Below are 18293 nucleotides of genomic sequence, written 5' to 3' on the forward strand. Positions count from 1 at the left end.
GGCATTTCATGTCACGGACGAACAACCATGTAAGTCTTTGTTCCTTTCCTGGATTTCACCTCAAATGTATCGGTTGTTGTCGCAACTGGCTCCTTTGAAGAATCCTGCGTCTTTGTCCTTTGCTGAAATGTGCTCACTTCTGTCTGTCTATTTTCAAAAGCAAACGCATGTGGTAGCCTCTAGTGTTGCCTTTTATCGTTGTCAAAAACAGCCACATCAATCCTATCGCGCTTGGGCTGCTGAACTTCACGGCCTCAGCCGAAAGTGTCAATTTGTTACTGATGTTCACAAAGAATCCTATGCCGCTTCCATGGTACGGGATGCTATTATCTGGTAGGCGCCCGACAAAGAAGTTCGGCAACGATCCCTTCAATTAGCAAATCTGACTCTAGATGAAGTTCTCTCCATTGCGCAGTCTTTTGAAATTTCTCGCGCCGCTGGGGCGCAAATAGAGGCATGGGTTGATGTCGGGGAAATACAACCTCTGTGCGTTGTTGACGAGGCGTGCGGTGCGTCCCCGCCTGCCGACGTGGCCACAGTGCGCTCCCACGCACAGCCTCGGCCTACCCGTAAACAACCCGCTAAGAAACTGCAGCAAAACCCCCGGCAACGTCCTTCATGTCCGCGGTGTTTTACGAAACATTCACGCGAGGATTGTCCCCAATGTTGGGCTGTGTGTCACAATTGCAAAAAGAAAGGTCATGTGTCTTCCGTTTGCAAATCCGACCGCATACATGATGTTCATGAACATGACACTGATTCTGATTCTGTGTTGTCTGTCAATTGCACTTCTTCCCTTTCAGGGAAGTTATTCCTCACTGTCCAAATCCTTGGTCGAGATGTTCGCATGCAGGTGGATACCGGTTCTGCTGCCACTATAATTAATTCTCAGACGTATCTTCAGTTGGGTTCTCCACTCCTGTCACCTGTCACTCGGCAATTACAGACGTACAATAAACAGAAGATTTATCTCTTGGGACAGTTTAATGCTGAGGTATCTTACAAATCCGTCATTCGCACTGTTCCCATATTTGTGGTCGACCACAGTAACGCAGAGAATCTTTTTGGTTTCGATGCCTTTTGTGTTTTTGGGTTCTCCATAGATGACACTGTCAATATCGTCTCTGATGCTATTCCTTATGCCCAATTGGATTCCTTGTCGACGACATTTTCGTCCCTTTTTTCTCCTGGGTTAGGCTGTGTAAACAACTTTGAAGCTCATATCACGCTCAAACCCACTGCTCGGCCTAAGTTTTTTCAGGCTCGGCCCATTCCTGTGGCCCTTCGTGATCAGGTAAAACGGGAGCTGGATCGTCTCCCTACTTCAGGGGTCTTGCTTCCTGTCACTTCCAGTGAGTGGTCCTCTCCTGTCGTTGTCGTTGCTAAGCCAAATGGTGATATTCGTCTCTGTGGCGATTTCAAAGCCACTGTAAATGCTCAATGCCTCATCGACACTTACCCTATGCCCCGTCCTGAAGAACTATTCACTAAACTTGCTGGAGGCCAGTATTTTTCTAAAATTGACCTGTCAGAAGCTTATCATCAACTTCCTCTCGACGCTGCTTCCCGGCAGTTTCTGGTCCTTAACACGCCTTTCGGCCTCTATCAATACCAACGCTTGCCATTCGGGGTTGCTAGCGCCCCTGCTCTCTTTCAGCGATTCTTGGAACAATTATTGCTCCCTGTCCCTGGTTGCATCAATTACATGGACGACATTGTTGTCACTGGCTCCACCACTGAAGAACATCTTCAAAATCTCCACACACTTTTTCATGTCTTACAGACTGCCGGTCTTAAGTTTAATCTTCAGAAATCACAATTTTTTCAGGCATCTATCACGTACTTGGGGTTTCAACTCTCTCGGGATGGTATTCGTCCGCTTCAGCAAACTGTCGCTGCGATCGATGCCCTTCCTCGCCCTACATCTGTTAAGGAACTGCAGGCCTTGGGGAAAATAGCATACTATCACAAGTTTTTACCGTCTGCGGCTTCGGTGGCTCAGCCGTTGCATCGCCTGTTGCATAAAAACATGCCTTTTCACTGGTCCCCGTCATGCAATGCGGCTTTCCAGAAATTGAAGACTATGCTGAAACAGGCCCCGTGCCTGGCTACTTATCGACCTGGCCAACATCTTGTTCTTGCCACAGATGCCTCTCAATACGGGATCGGTGCAGTCCTTGCGCACCATTTTTCTGACGGTTCGGAACAACCCATTGCTTATGCCTCCAAAACGCTCACGGATGCCCAACAAAAGTATTCTCAAATTGAAAAAGAAGCTTTGGCCATTATTTATGCTCTTCATAAGTTTGGTGTTTTTCTCTATGGCTCAAAATTTCATCTTGTTACGGATCACAAACCACTTGTTTCCTTGTTTCATCCTTCAAAGTCACTTCCCGACAAGGCTGCACACCACCTCCAGCGTTGGGCTCTTTACTTGTCTCGTTTCAATTATGAGATTCATTTCCGGCCAACGGCTCAACATGCTAATGCTGACTCTCTGTCTCGCCTTCCCATGGGTCCTGATCTGGCATTCGATAGGGACGAACTTTTGTGTTTCCACCTGGATGTTGCCGAGCAGCGGGTTGTGGACGGGTTCCCCATCACTGGGGACAGGCTGGCGGCTGCTACGGGTTCTGACCCTACCCTCTCCCGGGTTTTACGCTGTATTCAGAAGGGTTGGCTAGATCGCCCGTCCGCTATGACTTCTGATCCGTTGCGGAACTACTACGCTTTGCGCTACCACCTCACGGCTAGGGATGGTGTTATCCTCCTTTCCACTGACAATGCTTTGCCGCGTGTTGTGGTACCTGCGTCTTTGCTTGCTTCGGTCTTGCGCCTCCTTCACCAAGGGCACTGGGGTGTGTCTTGCACAAAATCTCTGGCGCGCCGTCACGTGTACTGGCCTGGCATAGACTCTGAAATAGTACACATGGTCGCTGCCCGCGGTCCTTGTGCGTCACAGGCCGCTGCCCCGAAGTCATCTTTGTCACCGTGGCCTTCGCCTGAGAAGCCCTGGGAGTGCATTCATGCTGACTTTGCGGGACCCTTTTTAGGTACTTATTGGCTCCTCGTAATTGACGCCTACTTTAACTTTCCTTTCATTGTCCGTTGCACGTCGCCTACCACCGCGGCAACCACCAGTGCTCTCGCCCGCATTTTTTCTTTGGAAGGCCTCCCCTCTACTCTTGTTACTGATAATGGTCCGCAATTTGCCTCTTCCGATTTTGCGGATTTTTGTGTTTGTCACGGCGTTATGCATGTCACGGCCCCACCGTTCCATCCACAATCAAACGGTGAGGCTGGACGACTGGTCTGCACATTTAAGGCTCAGATGCGGAAACTTCTAACTTCTTCTGCTGCTGATGATGCGCTTCTCCAGTTTCTGGTGTCTTACCGTTTCACCCCCATGGGCGACCACAGCCCGGCTGAGCTCTTACATGGCCAACATCCCCACACGCTACTTCATCTTCTGCAGCCATCCACCTCACTGCCGCAGGTGCCTTCACTTGGCCGGTTCACCGCCGAGGACCTCGTCTGGGTACGGGGATATGGCAGGCGGCCAAAATGGAGCCCGGGCCGCATCTTACGACACCGTGGCCGATGCCTGTATGAAATCCAGATGGACACGGGTGTTGCAGTGCATCATTCGGACCAGCTTCGGCCTCGTGTGCCGGCAACGCCTGTTCTGAATGCCGCTACACCACCTTCGGCTCTACCTGACGTTCGGGATCTTGGCATCTCTCAATACTCACAACACAGCCCTCTCACCGTAATCGCGATGCCAGCACAAGAACGGACGCCACCAGGAGATGTGCCCATGCAGGAACTGAATGACCATCCTCTGTCAGAGCCAATCTACTCGCCTCCTCCTCCAACGGACGCCGACACATCGCCCATGTCTCCTGTCATATCAACCGGACTTGCCGCAACGGGCAGATTGGTGCATGGGGCCCCAGCAGATTCGACCTCTACGTCTCCTGTCATCTCGACTCGTTATCATCGGGGACACTTCTGTCCGTACGGGAAGCCTTCTCCTCAAGACTTTACGACGAGTCAAACAGCGCCTATGGACGTTAGCCATCTCCAGAACACCTCCATCAGGACCAGTGCAACAATTTCAAAGGGGAGAAAAGTGTTGTGACTCGCCGATCATTCAAAGCGCTGCCGCGCAATTACGCGCGTCCTCTATGTGCGGCGCTGTCTGCCAGCCATGCAGCAGCTTCGCCACCTAAGCGGCCAGCCGAGCAGCGGCCGCTAGACTGGGACTCAGTGCTCATTCGAATGCTAACATGTACACATGTCTTACTTGTCAACTTACTCTGTGACTTATATGTGTTGTGTCGTTCTGAAATACATGTGTTAAACTTGACGTTATAACAAATACGAGAAAGTATAGAGTGCAGTTTTTCAACAATGCATTTTGTAGAAAAATATCTTTTCATATTTAATTACATGACAACATGGCAATTCACAACATAACAACAAACATATTTATCTGTGTAAATGGTAAGGAAATAATCCTCGATTCCCATCTCTTGGAATTAACGACATCCTGCACCTACTTATCTCTTCATAACGCCACATATTTTGTGAATAAACTCACTAAAGAAGCACACAAATAGTTGCACGAAATTAACAAACAGCTAACACAGAACTTTACGTATGAACTGACAACAGATAACAAGTTTGTTGACCAATTTATGGCCCCTGCTGACACTCAAATTGGTATATTTTGTGAGTAGTCAGTACTTTTTATACCATTGTTGCCTACTACCAATGTTTGTGATGAATGTGTACCACAGACGTAGTAAACAGTTAGCAGTAAATAACATACAAGTGTTGTTAGCAATGATTGAGAGACAAAAATACTTCTTCCCACACACCTTCGAGGTAGGTGTCACCCCCCACTCTCCACATGCACATCAGCACATGGGTCATAACTCTGAGCTCAGACTGGAGCCATGTTTCTCTTTGTTGTTCAAATCTAATGGCGGCAAAATGTCATTGCCTTTGCACAGAGTAAACAAAACTTTCACTGATCTGCTTAATGAGCTGCAAACCCGAAGTGAGCTGTCTGTGGAACTATGTGAAGGTCTGTCTAGGGTGCAGTATAATGTGAGCACCTCACTCTCTCCCCCACGAATTCCCTCTGTGAGCTGGACTGAAACCAACTGCAGGCCAGATGCAGGCCATGGGCCGCTAGTTGCTCACCAGTGCTCTGCAGCATGACTCAAGGGACTTGACTGCCTCCTACACCATATGGACTATAACAATCCTCCATCTGATACTAGTTTCCCTGAACCCTGGAAATGGGAACTTGCACTTCAACACATCCTTACATTCCTCTGGATTTAACCTCTGTTACATTCTCTAGGACTTGTCCTCTGTTAATGCTTGCTTTCTCTCTCTCTCTCTCTCTCTCTCTCTCTCTCTCTCTTTATCTATCTATCTACCTACCTCTTTTTCATTACCTTCATCTTTTAATTACGTTGTATAGTATATGTTTTTTATTTATTTTGTCTCACTATTTCCTTGTTTTACTTTTTGTTTCTGCTTTATCTATTCATTCCCACCTCCCTTTCTCTCATTTTCTCTACTTATTAATTGTAATACTCATTTCTCTTCCTCTTTATCTTTTACTCATTATCTCTAGACCGAAGCTGGCACAGTGCTTATAAATGTACTGTCTTTGACCTCCTACACTCTCTGATGCCACCCCTTTCATCTTTCTCTTCCCTCATCCTTACAACACGTGGATCTCTAACATCCTGGGGTCTCAGTGACCTGCTTTTCCTTTTTGGCCTTGCCCATACTAGCCCTCTCTTCCCCCTGAGGAAGAAGCTATTACTTCCAAAAGCTACGACAGTGTATGTAATTTTATATTTGTCTATTGGAAGCACAGAAATTCCCACCTGAAGGCAGTCACTGGCTAGCAATCCTGTCTCATAATTTTACATTAGCCGACTGTAAACTTCCCATTTCATGCACTCTGGATTCTTTATTTTGAAAGTTGTTTTCCAATATTGGTCAAAACAGTGTTTATTCTTCTATTTATTTTGTTCCTTTTCTATCTGATGCTTCAATTCAACTAACCTACGTATCAACTGTTTCTAAAATTTCACTGTTTATTTCTTCTTGTTGTTGTGGTCTTCAGTCCTGAGACTGGTTTGATGCAGCTCTCCATGCTACTCTATCCTGTGCAAGCTTCTTCATCTCCCAGTACTTACTGCAACCTACATCCTTCTGAATCTGCTTAGTGTATTCATCTCTTTGTCTCCCTCTATGATTTTTACCCTCCACACTGCCCTCCAATGCTAAATTTGTGATCCCTTGATGCCTCAGAACATGTCCTACCATTCAACACCTCCTCATTAGTTATGTGATCTACCCATCTAATCTTCAGCATTCTTCTGTAGCACCACATTTCGAAAGCTTCTATTCTCTTCTTGTCCAAACTATTTATCGTCCATGTTTCACTTCCACACATGGCTACACTCCATACAAATACTTTCAGAAACGACTTCCTGACACTTAAATCTATACTCGATGTTAACAAATTTCTCTTCTTCAGAAATGCTTTTCTTGCCATTGCCAGTCTACAATTTATATCCTCTCTACTTCGACCATCATCAGTTATTTTGCTCCCCAAATAGCAAAACTCCTTTACTACTTTAAGTGTCTCATTTCCTAATCTAATTCCCTCAGCATCACTCGACTTAATTCGACTACATTCCATTATCCTTGTTGTTTATTTGTATTATTTTCTATTCATTGTGTTGATTATATTCTAATTATAACTGAATTTCAATACTACTTTCTACTACGCTACGCCAATTTTATTTTATTTTATTTTTATTTTATTGCAATATGTATTATTTAGATCCAGTTCTGCGTGTTAACACATGGATGTGGAACATCCCAAAAACATTTAGTTCATTATTACATTAGTTTCCATAGGGACAATAAACAAAGATTCATAATACAAGCTGGAAACACAATCAGTAAGATAAAATTACACTCACAAGCAGAGTTCCAGATACAACATTCTGATTTTGTCCAACAATTTTTTACAGATCACCAATTAATCTGGTTAACACAGCAAGATATACTGAGGCAGGAATATACAATAGTATTTGGGAAATAAACTTGGCAATCTCTGCTATAGAATTCTTCTAGAGAATAGAAAATTTTTTCAAGCAAGAACTCCTTTAGTTTATTTTTAAACAGTACTTTTTTCTCTCGTAGCACTTTATATTACTTGTAAGTGCATTGCTTGTGTATTTCACACCTTTCTGCACCCGGGACAGATTTCTCAGGTTACAGTTATATATTGTGAAGTAGTGGGTAGGATCCCTATTTGTTTAAAAAGATTGCGACATGAGATTCTTGGAGGCACTCCACACAAAATTTGGACAACCTTTTTCTGGCTTGTAAAAACCTTTTTCGATAGATTATTTCATAACACATAAGTGTAACGTAGCCAAAGTAAGCAGATTTTTGAGACATTAATGTCATTTTTAGACACTGATGTCTCCAATTTTGGCGATTATCCAAATGGCAAATGTTGCTGAGCTGAGCCTTTTCAGGGTTTGGTTGATGTGCTGTTCCCAGTTAAGCCTGCTATCTATATATATGCCCAAGCATTTCATTTCAAACAATCTGCTCTCTCTATCTGCTGGCTCTCATGTACTGTGTTATTTCCTGTGGACTTTTGATTCTACGACTAACACAGTCAAAGGCTTTAGACAGATCGCAAAATATGCCCACAGGCAATGTTTTTTTGTTGAGGCATTACAAAACGTTATTCGTAAACTAAAATATTGTTTCGGTTGTGGAGATACCTTCTCTGAATCCAACCTGGTTTTTACTAATTATTGCATGTTTTTCTAGGTGACTGACTATTCTGGCATATGTTAGCTTTTCAAGAACTTTAGAAAATGTAGTCAAATGTAGTCAATAGTTTGTAACATCTGAGGCATTGCCTCTTTTGTAGAGGAGCTTTACAACAGCACATTTCATCCTTTCAGGGAAGATACCTTGTTTTAGAGAGGCACTGAATATATGAGCTAGGACTTCAATGAACTCATTGCAGCAGGCTTTTAGCAATTTGCTAGAGATGTCATCAACACCAGTTGAATTTTTTGCTTTTAAAGAAATAATTGTTTTTCTTACTTCTTGTACTGTTATAGGGGCTATACCTATCTGCCCTATGGAGTTTGGTAAATGACCTTTCAGTATTTTTAATGCTGCTTCTAAGGAGCCATTGTGTCCTGCTTTCTCAGCAACACTTAGAAAATGCTCATTGAAAATTTTTGCCACAGTATTTTGATTTTGTACCTGTCTATCTTCATTACTGAGAACAATGTTTTGGGACCTATTGGGGCAATTTGCACCAGACTCTCTCTTTTCACTTCCCATACAGTTTTGATTTTGTTACCAGATTTATTAATTTTGGAGCACAGATCCAAACTTTTTGACTTCTGAATAATTTTGCTTAGTACTTTGCAGTATTCTTTTATAGTGATTTAGCTGGGTGTGGTTGTCTGAATTTTTTGTGACAATCTACAGTTGTCGTTTCCTTTTGCATGAAATCTTAATACCAGTGGTTATCCAGGGCTTTTTGGTATGTTTTGTGGTTTGGATCTTGTATATCCTTTTTTTGGATAGGTGCTTTCAAATCTCAGTGCTACTTCATTACTGAAAAAACTGTATTTGAAATTGGCATTTTCTAAATTATACATAGGTGCCGAGTCTGTGTCTTGGAGATACGATTTAAAAATCTGGATATTTTCTCCATTAACTGTCCTAACTGTTTTCCAATTGGGTCCACTATCATTCACATAAATACTTGTGCTGTTTATAGTGAGTCTTTGTCCATCATGATCAGATAGACCATTCATGACTTGCCTGGTAGTGGTATCACCCATTTTGATCTGGTCTATAAATATATTATCGATCAGTGTGCTTGTACACAAAGTTATTCTAGTAGGAAAACTAACCACAGAAACCAGATTATATGTGGACATCAGTTTTTCTAGGCCTGATCTGTCTCTAGAATTTGTTAGAAAGTTCACACAGAAGTCCCCAAGCACTGTCACATCTGTTTCATGTTTGAATATGTATATTAGGAGAGCATCTAGCTTACTGAAAAAGAGACTAAAGTTTCCTGAAGCTGCTGTGTATACTGTGACTATTGATATATGGGAATTATTCAAGGGCAATTCTGTGGCACACACTTCCAAATGTTGTTCTAAACAATAATTCTGCACATTTATTACTCTAAATGTGATATCGTTTTTAACATAAATGGCAACACCTTTTTCTTTACATTTTCTACAAAATGATGATGTTAAGTAATAATTGTTTATTATAAGGTTTTCTATACCAGAATTAATATGCTGCTCACTAAAACATAAAACATGGGCATAATCTATATCTTGTGGTTTCATGTATATTGATTATAAGCTCATTGATCTTACTACTTAGGCCTCTAATGTTCTGGTGATAAATTGCAAGCTTTTGTTTGGCAGAAGCAGTTACACTCTTTTCTCTAAAAAAAAGAAGTTTTGATTGAAGGTCTGGTCAATGTATTTTTTACTACCCATCTCTCCAAATTAGTCTTCTATTTCCACACGCTTGCAGATTGGGAAGACACACTTTTTCCTTGATTTTTCACCATCCAGTTGTCCAATGTAGTCTGCCTATACCCATTCCTGCAATTATTTTGTGCACTGGTACACTCTTCAATGAAATCTGATTCTTTTGTGTTCACATTGTTCCTTGCCTTTGCAACTATGTCACAAATTATTTGTTTATGAAATTCATCTGCACCACACGCCAGAGTACAATATCATCACAAAAAAGTAGATGGATTGGATGTGTTCCATTAACACATTTTCCTTCTTCATTTTCCCAGTTTGAGGATCTGAGAAGTTGTTCTAGGATAGCTGAGAATAGTTTTGGTGATACAGTATCTACTTGTCTGACTTCTTCTTCTTCTTCTTCTTCTTCTTCTTCTTCTTCATGGATGGATCACTTAGGACCATGCGTAATCAACATTTGTTAGCCTTCCTTTTCGCCCAGTATTCCTTCAGGCATAACGAATGGACTAGTTTTCGTTGTGCAGACCACGTATGTCGGTTACTTTTTCTCCGTTCTTCCTCAAAACCCCATGTGTTTGTGATTTTTCTGATTTCAGTTGTCACGTAGATTTGGAGATCCTAATTCTCTCAGGTGTTTTTCCATCTGTTCGTACCCGTTTGGTCTTGTAGTTTTGTTCTTTAAAAATTTATGGATTTTGTGCGTTAACCTGTTTGAGTCCATTCTTTCTAAATGCCCCATGAATTGGATTTTTCTCATGCACATTGTGTCTGTTATTTTGGAGATATTTTTATATATTTCTGCATTGGGTTTTGGATAATGCACACCACCTTTAATTCTTGGTCCTACGATTTTCCTCATTATTTTACGTTCTTTCACTTCTAATTCCCCTTTTAGTGTTCTGTGTTGAAGATTTAGTGTCTCAGATGCGTAGAGAGCTTCGGGTTTAATTACTGTTGTGTAGTGTTATATTTTGCAGTTCCATGAGAGACACTTTTTGTTGCACACATTTTTTGTTAGCTGAAACGCTGTCTCCATTTTCTGGACTCATGATCTGACAGATTTTTTTTCATTACAATTTTCTGCAATCCATTCACCTAAATAAATTATTTTACTGGAGAGATGTTGTTATTACCAGTTTTGAGGTCAGACGGTGCATCTTTGATGTCAGTCATAAATTTTGTTTTTTCAAATGAAATTTCTAATCCTATTTTTGCTGCCTGCTCTTGTAATAATTCTAGCCATTTCTGTGCATCAGTAATGTCTTGAGCGACCAGTGCCATGTCATCAGCAAATGCTAAACAGTCTAATTCTATGCCCTTACATTTTTGACTTCTCTTTCAATTTTGAGTTTCCTATTATATTGCTGAAAATAAAGGAAACTGTAGCATTCAAGTATATTCCAGTGCACCAACATAGGTTGGATCAATACCTCATTTCTTAATTGCTGTTAGTACAGATTTTGTAGAAATTAAGTCAAAAGATTTCTCAAAATTTATGTAAGTAAGGGTACACACACACACACATCAGATTTCACTGGACGCTACCAAATCTGTTGCTTTTAATACTCATGCAATAGAGACCAGATAAACATGCAACTGTGTATCGTAACCTAAAAAAAAGAATACTCTGGCCCATTGCTTGATAGGCCAGTATTGCTTAGTTACAACACATCAGAATTGAAAGTAAAATGTATTACATCCATATATCTGCATTTTAACATAGTGCCAAAGACCCTATTTCACAGAAAAAGCAAAAGAAGTCAATGAACAAAAGCTTTTATATATTTTTTAAAAAAAGGGTATAGGGTTATACAAATTTATTTCCTACTCTGTGTTGATTCTGTGATGACTCTTCAAGTGTAAGAATATTCCAAAAGACTGCCAACCAAGAGATAACTTTTATTAGTAGTAGTTTTGTTCACTTGCAGATCACTTTTACAAGGATATGGTACATCATGGTATTACAGTCTAATGGGGTTGGGGGAAGAGTTTGTATACACAGGCATTGACATACTTAAAGGTCATGTCTGACAAAGATGGGACATTTAGCTGCTATGACCTTGTAGTACAAACAATCCCAGCATTTACCTGAAGTAATTAAGGGAAGCTACCAAAAACCTAAATCAGGATGACCAATGGAAACTGGAACCTCCTTACTCCCAAATACAAGCCCAGTCTGTTCACAAGAACACAATAGTGTTGTAAAAATTAGAAACTAGGCACAAAACATCAGAGCCTTGACTACAAAAGATTTTCAAGATTTTTAAATCACATATTTTTGTTATTTTTGGAGCAAAAATGTAGTAGTCACACAAAGTGAGAAACATTTCAAACATTGCTGTTGACTGATGTCATCAGTATCATCTCAAACAGCTCACTCACATCCTCTACCACAATATTTTATTCATCTGTGTCATTCTTGGATACGAGAAATAAGTTCCTTCTGTCATTCATTGGGTTCCAAACGCTCACCGAAGCCCTACACAAAGCGTACATGCATCTTTTATGGAGCTCAGTTTTTCAATACCCTTCATTTGAAATATTCTGGTACAATTTGCAACTTTGTCAGTGTTTAGAAAACAGATATGCCACATATTTATGCCTCCAATTGTGTGTGGGGAGTTTTTACAGAATCAACACTTATATGTAAAAAGTCACTGACAGTAAAGTGGCTAACCATCTACCATAACACATTGTACTTCAGTACCATCATCATCAGCACAGTTATCTAAATTCTTATATCAGAAATCACAGTTTCTGGACTTTTCCAGTAACTGGCTCAGTTTAATTATGTCATGATCTGTCTCTTCAAGCTCACCAAAACTGTCAGCTTTTTCTTAATTAATTTGGTTTTCTTCACTTTACAAATTTATTTCTCATCATCCTTCCACCCCACCGCCCACTGCCTTATTTTCCTTCTCTTTATTGAATCTCTCTCATTATATTCAGAGTTTATTCCATCCCTCTGATTGCACTTTTCTCTTTGAAATTTAATGTTTTCTGTCTTTTTGTATATATCAGAAATCCTCATTAGCCTTATGAAATGTACAGATATTAAGCAAGGCTCTAAACAAAGAGCATATGTCTGACTCATAACCAACTTGGCCACTATTACAATATAATGAATTCTTCATGAAGTAAATCAGTCACTATACTCGTATTCATTCAGTCACAATTCTACAATTCTTTTTTAGTAGTCTTTGCATTACATCTTTTGATGTATCTTATACTGACAGTTAGTGCAATTTTAATGCACAGCATTTACAAAAATACTCCTAAGATGGTGTTTAACACAAGGCTTCTATAAAATGACATTTTCTTCAGCAGTAGTGTAAGCTTTTAGAAAACAACTTGCTCTAAGATCACTGTTGATCACTAAAATCAAAAGACTTCATTGACAAATTCTTCGGAGCAGTATTTGCTCTGGCAATCAAATCTCAACCATCTACAAGTCTTTGATCTTCCATTATCCATAGGTGAGAAATTATTAGTTTGTTATTATGGAAACAACTACACCAATTTCTGACAATGTTTTTAGGAGTTCCTATCATAGCCGCTAAACTATCAGTGAAAATTTTATAGCGTAAATACTAAATTTAATCGGATGTGTTGCACTTTCAGTCCATATAACTTCTGGCATAACTATGAATTAAAATTCTAATAATTTGCCAATTCAATAAAGAGGATATTTCTTAGACTTGATTCTAAAATGACGGAATCCTGTATTTCAAATCATTGTGACAAATAAGGTGACAACTATACATTCTATATTTAATTATTCTTTTCAGTTGCATCGCCCTCAGATTACAATGAATAGGATACTCTTTGCTTCATTTTCATTCAATTCATTCTTCCTATTCTTTTCTTACCCTCTTCCTATTCCAAATCTAAATAACTTAGTAGTATACACTGATGAGTCAAAACATTAGACCATCTGCTTAATAGCATGTTGATCCACAATACAGCAGCAATTCTACATGGCATGGATTTGACAAGTACAGCACTGCCCCACTGACCTGCATCAGTGATGCAGCAGATGTTTGGAGCAGTTGTTTCCCTGGATATCAGTGTATCTGGACAAGACTATTCACCAAGTGTAACAAGTACTGTGATTCCCCCAAGTGGTAACTGACAATGTCATGGGGTCAATATGGAAACATGCAGGGATTGTCTATTTCAGAGCCCCACGTTCAACAGCGTGCAGTGAATAGCGTGCTCCCAAACACTTTTGTCTGACACTAGATCTGCCACAGATTGCAGTGTATTCTGGTTTACAGAGTGGAAAACCTCCACCCTCTATGTTCTGTGATGAGACTTGCACACCCAACAGTTGCCTACTCGTGGTGTCGCTTTCCATAGAGGCTCACGACAGTAGCACATGAATAGCTGACCAGCTATGCTGTTTCCAAGATGCTCATTCCCAGATGCTGAGCAATAACCCACCCTTAAATGTTCAAGTCACATATGTCAGTGCATTTCCCCATTTGCAGTCTATACTGTCACTAGAATGATTCCTCATTCACCTCTGCTCTACTTTATATTTTCCTTACAATATCATGTGCCTACAACACCACCAAGTGGCATTCAATGTCGTGGTGGACAGTGGAATATTTTGGCTCATCAGTGTATATTTGGTCTAGTAGATGTACTGTCACAACTTGCAAACAGCTTACCTGATTTATCAGGTCTTGCATCAAGTATATCTGTGGTTTCACTTTATCCATATTTCTTTCAAATCCACCACCTGCACTTGTAATGTAGTTAATTAAAGCTAATGGAAAGACGTTAGCTTTCTTGAAATACTCCACAGTTATGTCACCTTGGCGCTTAGACAGTTTGGTACCATCCTTATTCATAATCAGAGGAAGATGACCATACAGTGGTGGCCGCCAACCAAATGCTCTGTAACATGAAATCAAAAATAAGAAAGGGAGGAAAAATTTCATTAATCCATGATTAAAAAACTGCCACTTGCATAAGAATAGTGTCCAGGCAATTTGATGAATACAAAATTATTACTAGAAAAATCTACAAATGTTTCAGATATACTTACTTGTATAATAAAATGTGTTTGCTTGTTGAAATCTGCCATTCTACACCTCGCAAAACATGAGAGATTTCCATAAAATGATCATCAACAACATTCGCAAAATGGTATGTGGGATAGCCATCGGCCTTCATAATCACAGGATCACCTTCAGATTTTGTCAAATCATATGAAATTTCACCATATATTAGATCTAAAAAAGGATCTGTAGGTGACAGCTAAAATGAATTACAATAATTTTAAAAGTGGTAGACAAATTTAAGACATTGTCAGTCTTACTGCAGACAGATGCAATACCTTGAACCGAATGCAGTGAGGAGTACCTTGCTCTAGTCTCTCACCAACCTCACTGTTTGACAAATGACGGCATTTATTGTCATATCGTGGAACTTGCCTCGCTTTCAACGCCTCTTTTCGCAGTAATTCGAGGCGCCGTTCAGTGCAAAAGCATGGGTATGCTTTCCCAGAAGATAATAAATATTCTGCGTGTTTCCTGTAAAATTAAATGGTGAAAAACAGATAATATAGATTTGGAACACACATCAAACAGCTGATGAACAACTGAGTTTAATTTCAAGTCAAGTCACTACACGATGAACAGAAGCTTGGACTAGAGAAAGAAATGCAAGGTAATCAGTTGTGTTGTTTTCAAATGAACCATCTCATATTTGCTTTAAGCAATGAAAATCTAAATCTGGAATGTTTGATGGTGATTTGCATCCTGAATACTCTAAGTATAGGAAGTAGAAATGGTTACAAGTGCCTGCCATGCAGATTCTACACAATACATTCATATTAATATGACCACCGCCTGTGTCCGACACCGCCTATGTCCGACATCAATCTGCAACAACTACTCACGGTCTGCAGTGATAGCACTAGCAGTGGAGTGTGTATAAAGCATGTCAGGAGTTGTCGAAAACAGTGCAGTCATTGTTGCAATGTAGAAACAAAGTGATTCATTTGACGTCTTTTGATGTCTAAAAGGGCATGATAATTGGCTTTCGGGCCAAAGGTGGAAGCATTTCCAAGACAGCTATGTTTGTAATCTGTTCTCATGCTGCTGTGGTTAAAGTATAACATGGCAATGTCCAAAACTGGCCCCAAGGCAGCTGTGTTGCACCATGTGCCATTGATGCCAGAGGTGAACAGCAGTTGCAGACACGTGTACAAGTGAATGGACATGCAACTGTTGAGGAACTGACCACCCAGATGAACCAAGGGGCTACCAACAGTGTCTCCTCAACGACCATTCAGCAAACATTGCATTTGCAGCAGGCAGTTGGTTCATGCAGCCATGCTAACTGCTGTTCTTCAGCGACAAAGGCTGGAATTTGCATACTGGACGTCCACTGAGTGGCAACAGGTGGCCTTTTCAAAGAAATCATGTTTTATGCTTCACAGGACAAATAACCATTGATGTGTACTGCAAGAAATGTCTGAAAGCAAATGAGGAGGGAGCACTATGTTTGGGGAATGATTTTATGTCATTCCCCTGGTCATCCTGTCATTTTGGAAAGCACAATGAATCAAAGTGTACGTGCATGGCTCAAAGAGCGCCAGGATGATTTTACTGTACTCCCCTCACCAACCACCTCCCAGATTCAAATCCAATCAAGAATCTGTGGGACCACCTCGATTGGGCTGTTCGTGCCATGGATCCTCAACCAAGAAACCTAGCATAGATAGTCCAGGCACTGGAGTCAACATCATTGTCAGTACTTTCCAGAACCTCAATAATTTACTTTCTACGTGTTCACAGAGGTCCACGCTGCAAAAGGTGGTTATTCAGGCTTCTGACAGAGGGTCACATTGATGTGACTGGACAGTGTATCTCATAAGTGAATTAAAACAGACACTATCTAACCCATCTGAAGTTTTTTTTTTTTTCTGGCCTATTTCCGTCACTAGATAACCGCCTTTTACAGGGAGTGCTCTTCCAGCGTTCATCTGAATATATGGCATGGTCTGTCTAAAGACTTCAGTTTATCACTGGCTCTTCTCCTCTGAGACATTCAGAGGAGTTCTGATAGCAGAATGAGATGTTCATATCCGACTCCCAGTCTGGCATATAGTGTTAAGATGCCTGAAGTATATCAGTGCCTATACTCCACAAGCCACCTGATAGTGTGTAGTGGAGGCTACCTATCGTACCCACAGTGATTTCTCCCTTCTCTCTTCCATTTGAAAATGATGGGAGGGGTGGGGGGACAACCATCTATAAACTTTCACATGAGCTCTAATTTATTCCTAGGTATTTTAGGATTGTTACTGTTTTCAGTGAGTTTCCACCAATAATGTAATTGAACAGTAATTGCTCTCTTTACCTATTTATGTGCGGTATATTAGCTATGTAGGAAAAGACAGATTGCTACTTAACTGTACAGAAGACACATGGAGTTGCAGACAAGCACAACTAAAAAACACTTACACAACGCTTTCAGCCACAGCCTTCATCTTTAAAAGACACACACACATACACACACACACACACACACACATACACACACACACAAACACACACACCATTCATATACACAAGTAAGCACACCTCATGCATACTGCCTGCTAACTCCAGCATCTCCGGTCATCTTGAGATGCTGGAGTTGGCATTCAGACGGTGTTGCTTGAAGTCAGTACTGCAGCTGTCTATTGCACTCTGTGAGTGATGGAAAGGTTGATCCCGAAATGCTATCTTCTTATGATGAAGCATGGTTGAAGTTCTGAAAATCCTCATAATGTATGTCAAGAGCCCCTGCACAATGTAAAAACAGGACAGATGTTTTCAAATTAGGGCATCACAAATTATTGGACTGATCCTTCACCACAATAACTTCTGACAGGTGTGTGAACAGTATACAAGGTGAAACCTGAGTTTCTCCTGGTATATAAATTGTTCAAATAACTTACCGGAATGCACCCAAGTGACATCTTCGACAACCGCCAATCTTTTGACAGGTGCACACCCTGTTATTTCCAAGGCAGTAGTGCCAGTGTTTTACAATTTACTGTGTGTGTGTGTGTGTGTGTGTGTGTGTGTGTGTGTGTGTGTGTGTGTGTGTGTGTGTGTGTTTTATAAGTGTTACCTATCTTTCCAGAGATGCTCTGCATACCAATGTTTTAAATCTCCTTGCACTGCACTTTCTTAGTGCATTTGTACCCTGAAAATGACAGGGTGTGCATCTGTCGAAATGTTGGTGGCTGTAGAACAGTGGTTACCAATCTTTCTACGGCCATTACCCCTAAGTGTAATGAGATATGAACTGGCTACACCCACCTCCACCCCCAGTGCCACCATCATGAGCATCAGTGCCTAACTAAACTAACAACTATTTTTTCTTTCTTTCTTTTTTTAATCTGCATTGAGAGGCAGATACTTGTTACAAATCATGCTTCCTCTGCAGCACTCATCTCACTAATACCACTTGCTTTTTCCTGACCCCGCATGTAAAATTAACCAAGTGAAAATGTGTACACTAACTCTGCCAATGGGAGGTACCATGGAAATCCCAGTGCCAGTCCCAAGCCTGGATAAAGGAGGATGGTTGGGCATGGGGCTAACAACCCTACACTGGAAAGAAGAGCTCATTATGGAACCAAAGTACAAACAAAGCCAGATGGACATAATGGACAAACAGTGGAGA

The 18293-nt window shown here is 40.9% G+C and overlaps 2 protein-coding genes across 13 annotated transcripts in view; one reads left to right on the plus strand and one right to left on the minus strand.

Moving 5' to 3' along the window:
• Window positions 1-18293, plus strand: part of LOC126235854 (cryptochrome-1-like) — a 460492-nt gene that overhangs the window by 313445 nt on the left and 128754 nt on the right. The gene's annotated exons all lie outside the window — the stretch shown is intronic.
• The window catches only part of LOC126235855 (probable glutamate--tRNA ligase, mitochondrial), a 353293-nt gene that overhangs the window by 51782 nt on the left and 283218 nt on the right, over window positions 1-18293 (minus strand). For 2 of the 7 annotated variants that reach the window (XM_049944726.1, XM_049944729.1), the window contains exons 3-5: window positions 14947-15142; window positions 14656-14867; window positions 14276-14504 (exon numbers count right to left, since the gene is read on the minus strand). The exons of 4 other annotated variants lie outside the window; for them this stretch is intronic. In XM_049944726.1, the coding sequence (XP_049800683.1) occupies window positions 14276-14504; window positions 14656-14867; window positions 14947-15142 (637 nt within the window). The remainder of the gene's footprint in view (window positions 1-14275; window positions 14505-14655; window positions 14868-14946; window positions 15143-18293) is intronic. One more of the 7 variants, XM_049944731.1, reaches the window with a different exon arrangement.

This window comes from Schistocerca nitens, chromosome 2, assembly GCF_023898315.1.
Source record: "Schistocerca nitens isolate TAMUIC-IGC-003100 chromosome 2, iqSchNite1.1, whole genome shotgun sequence".
NCBI classification, from domain to species: Eukaryota; Metazoa; Arthropoda; class Insecta; order Orthoptera; family Acrididae; genus Schistocerca; species Schistocerca nitens.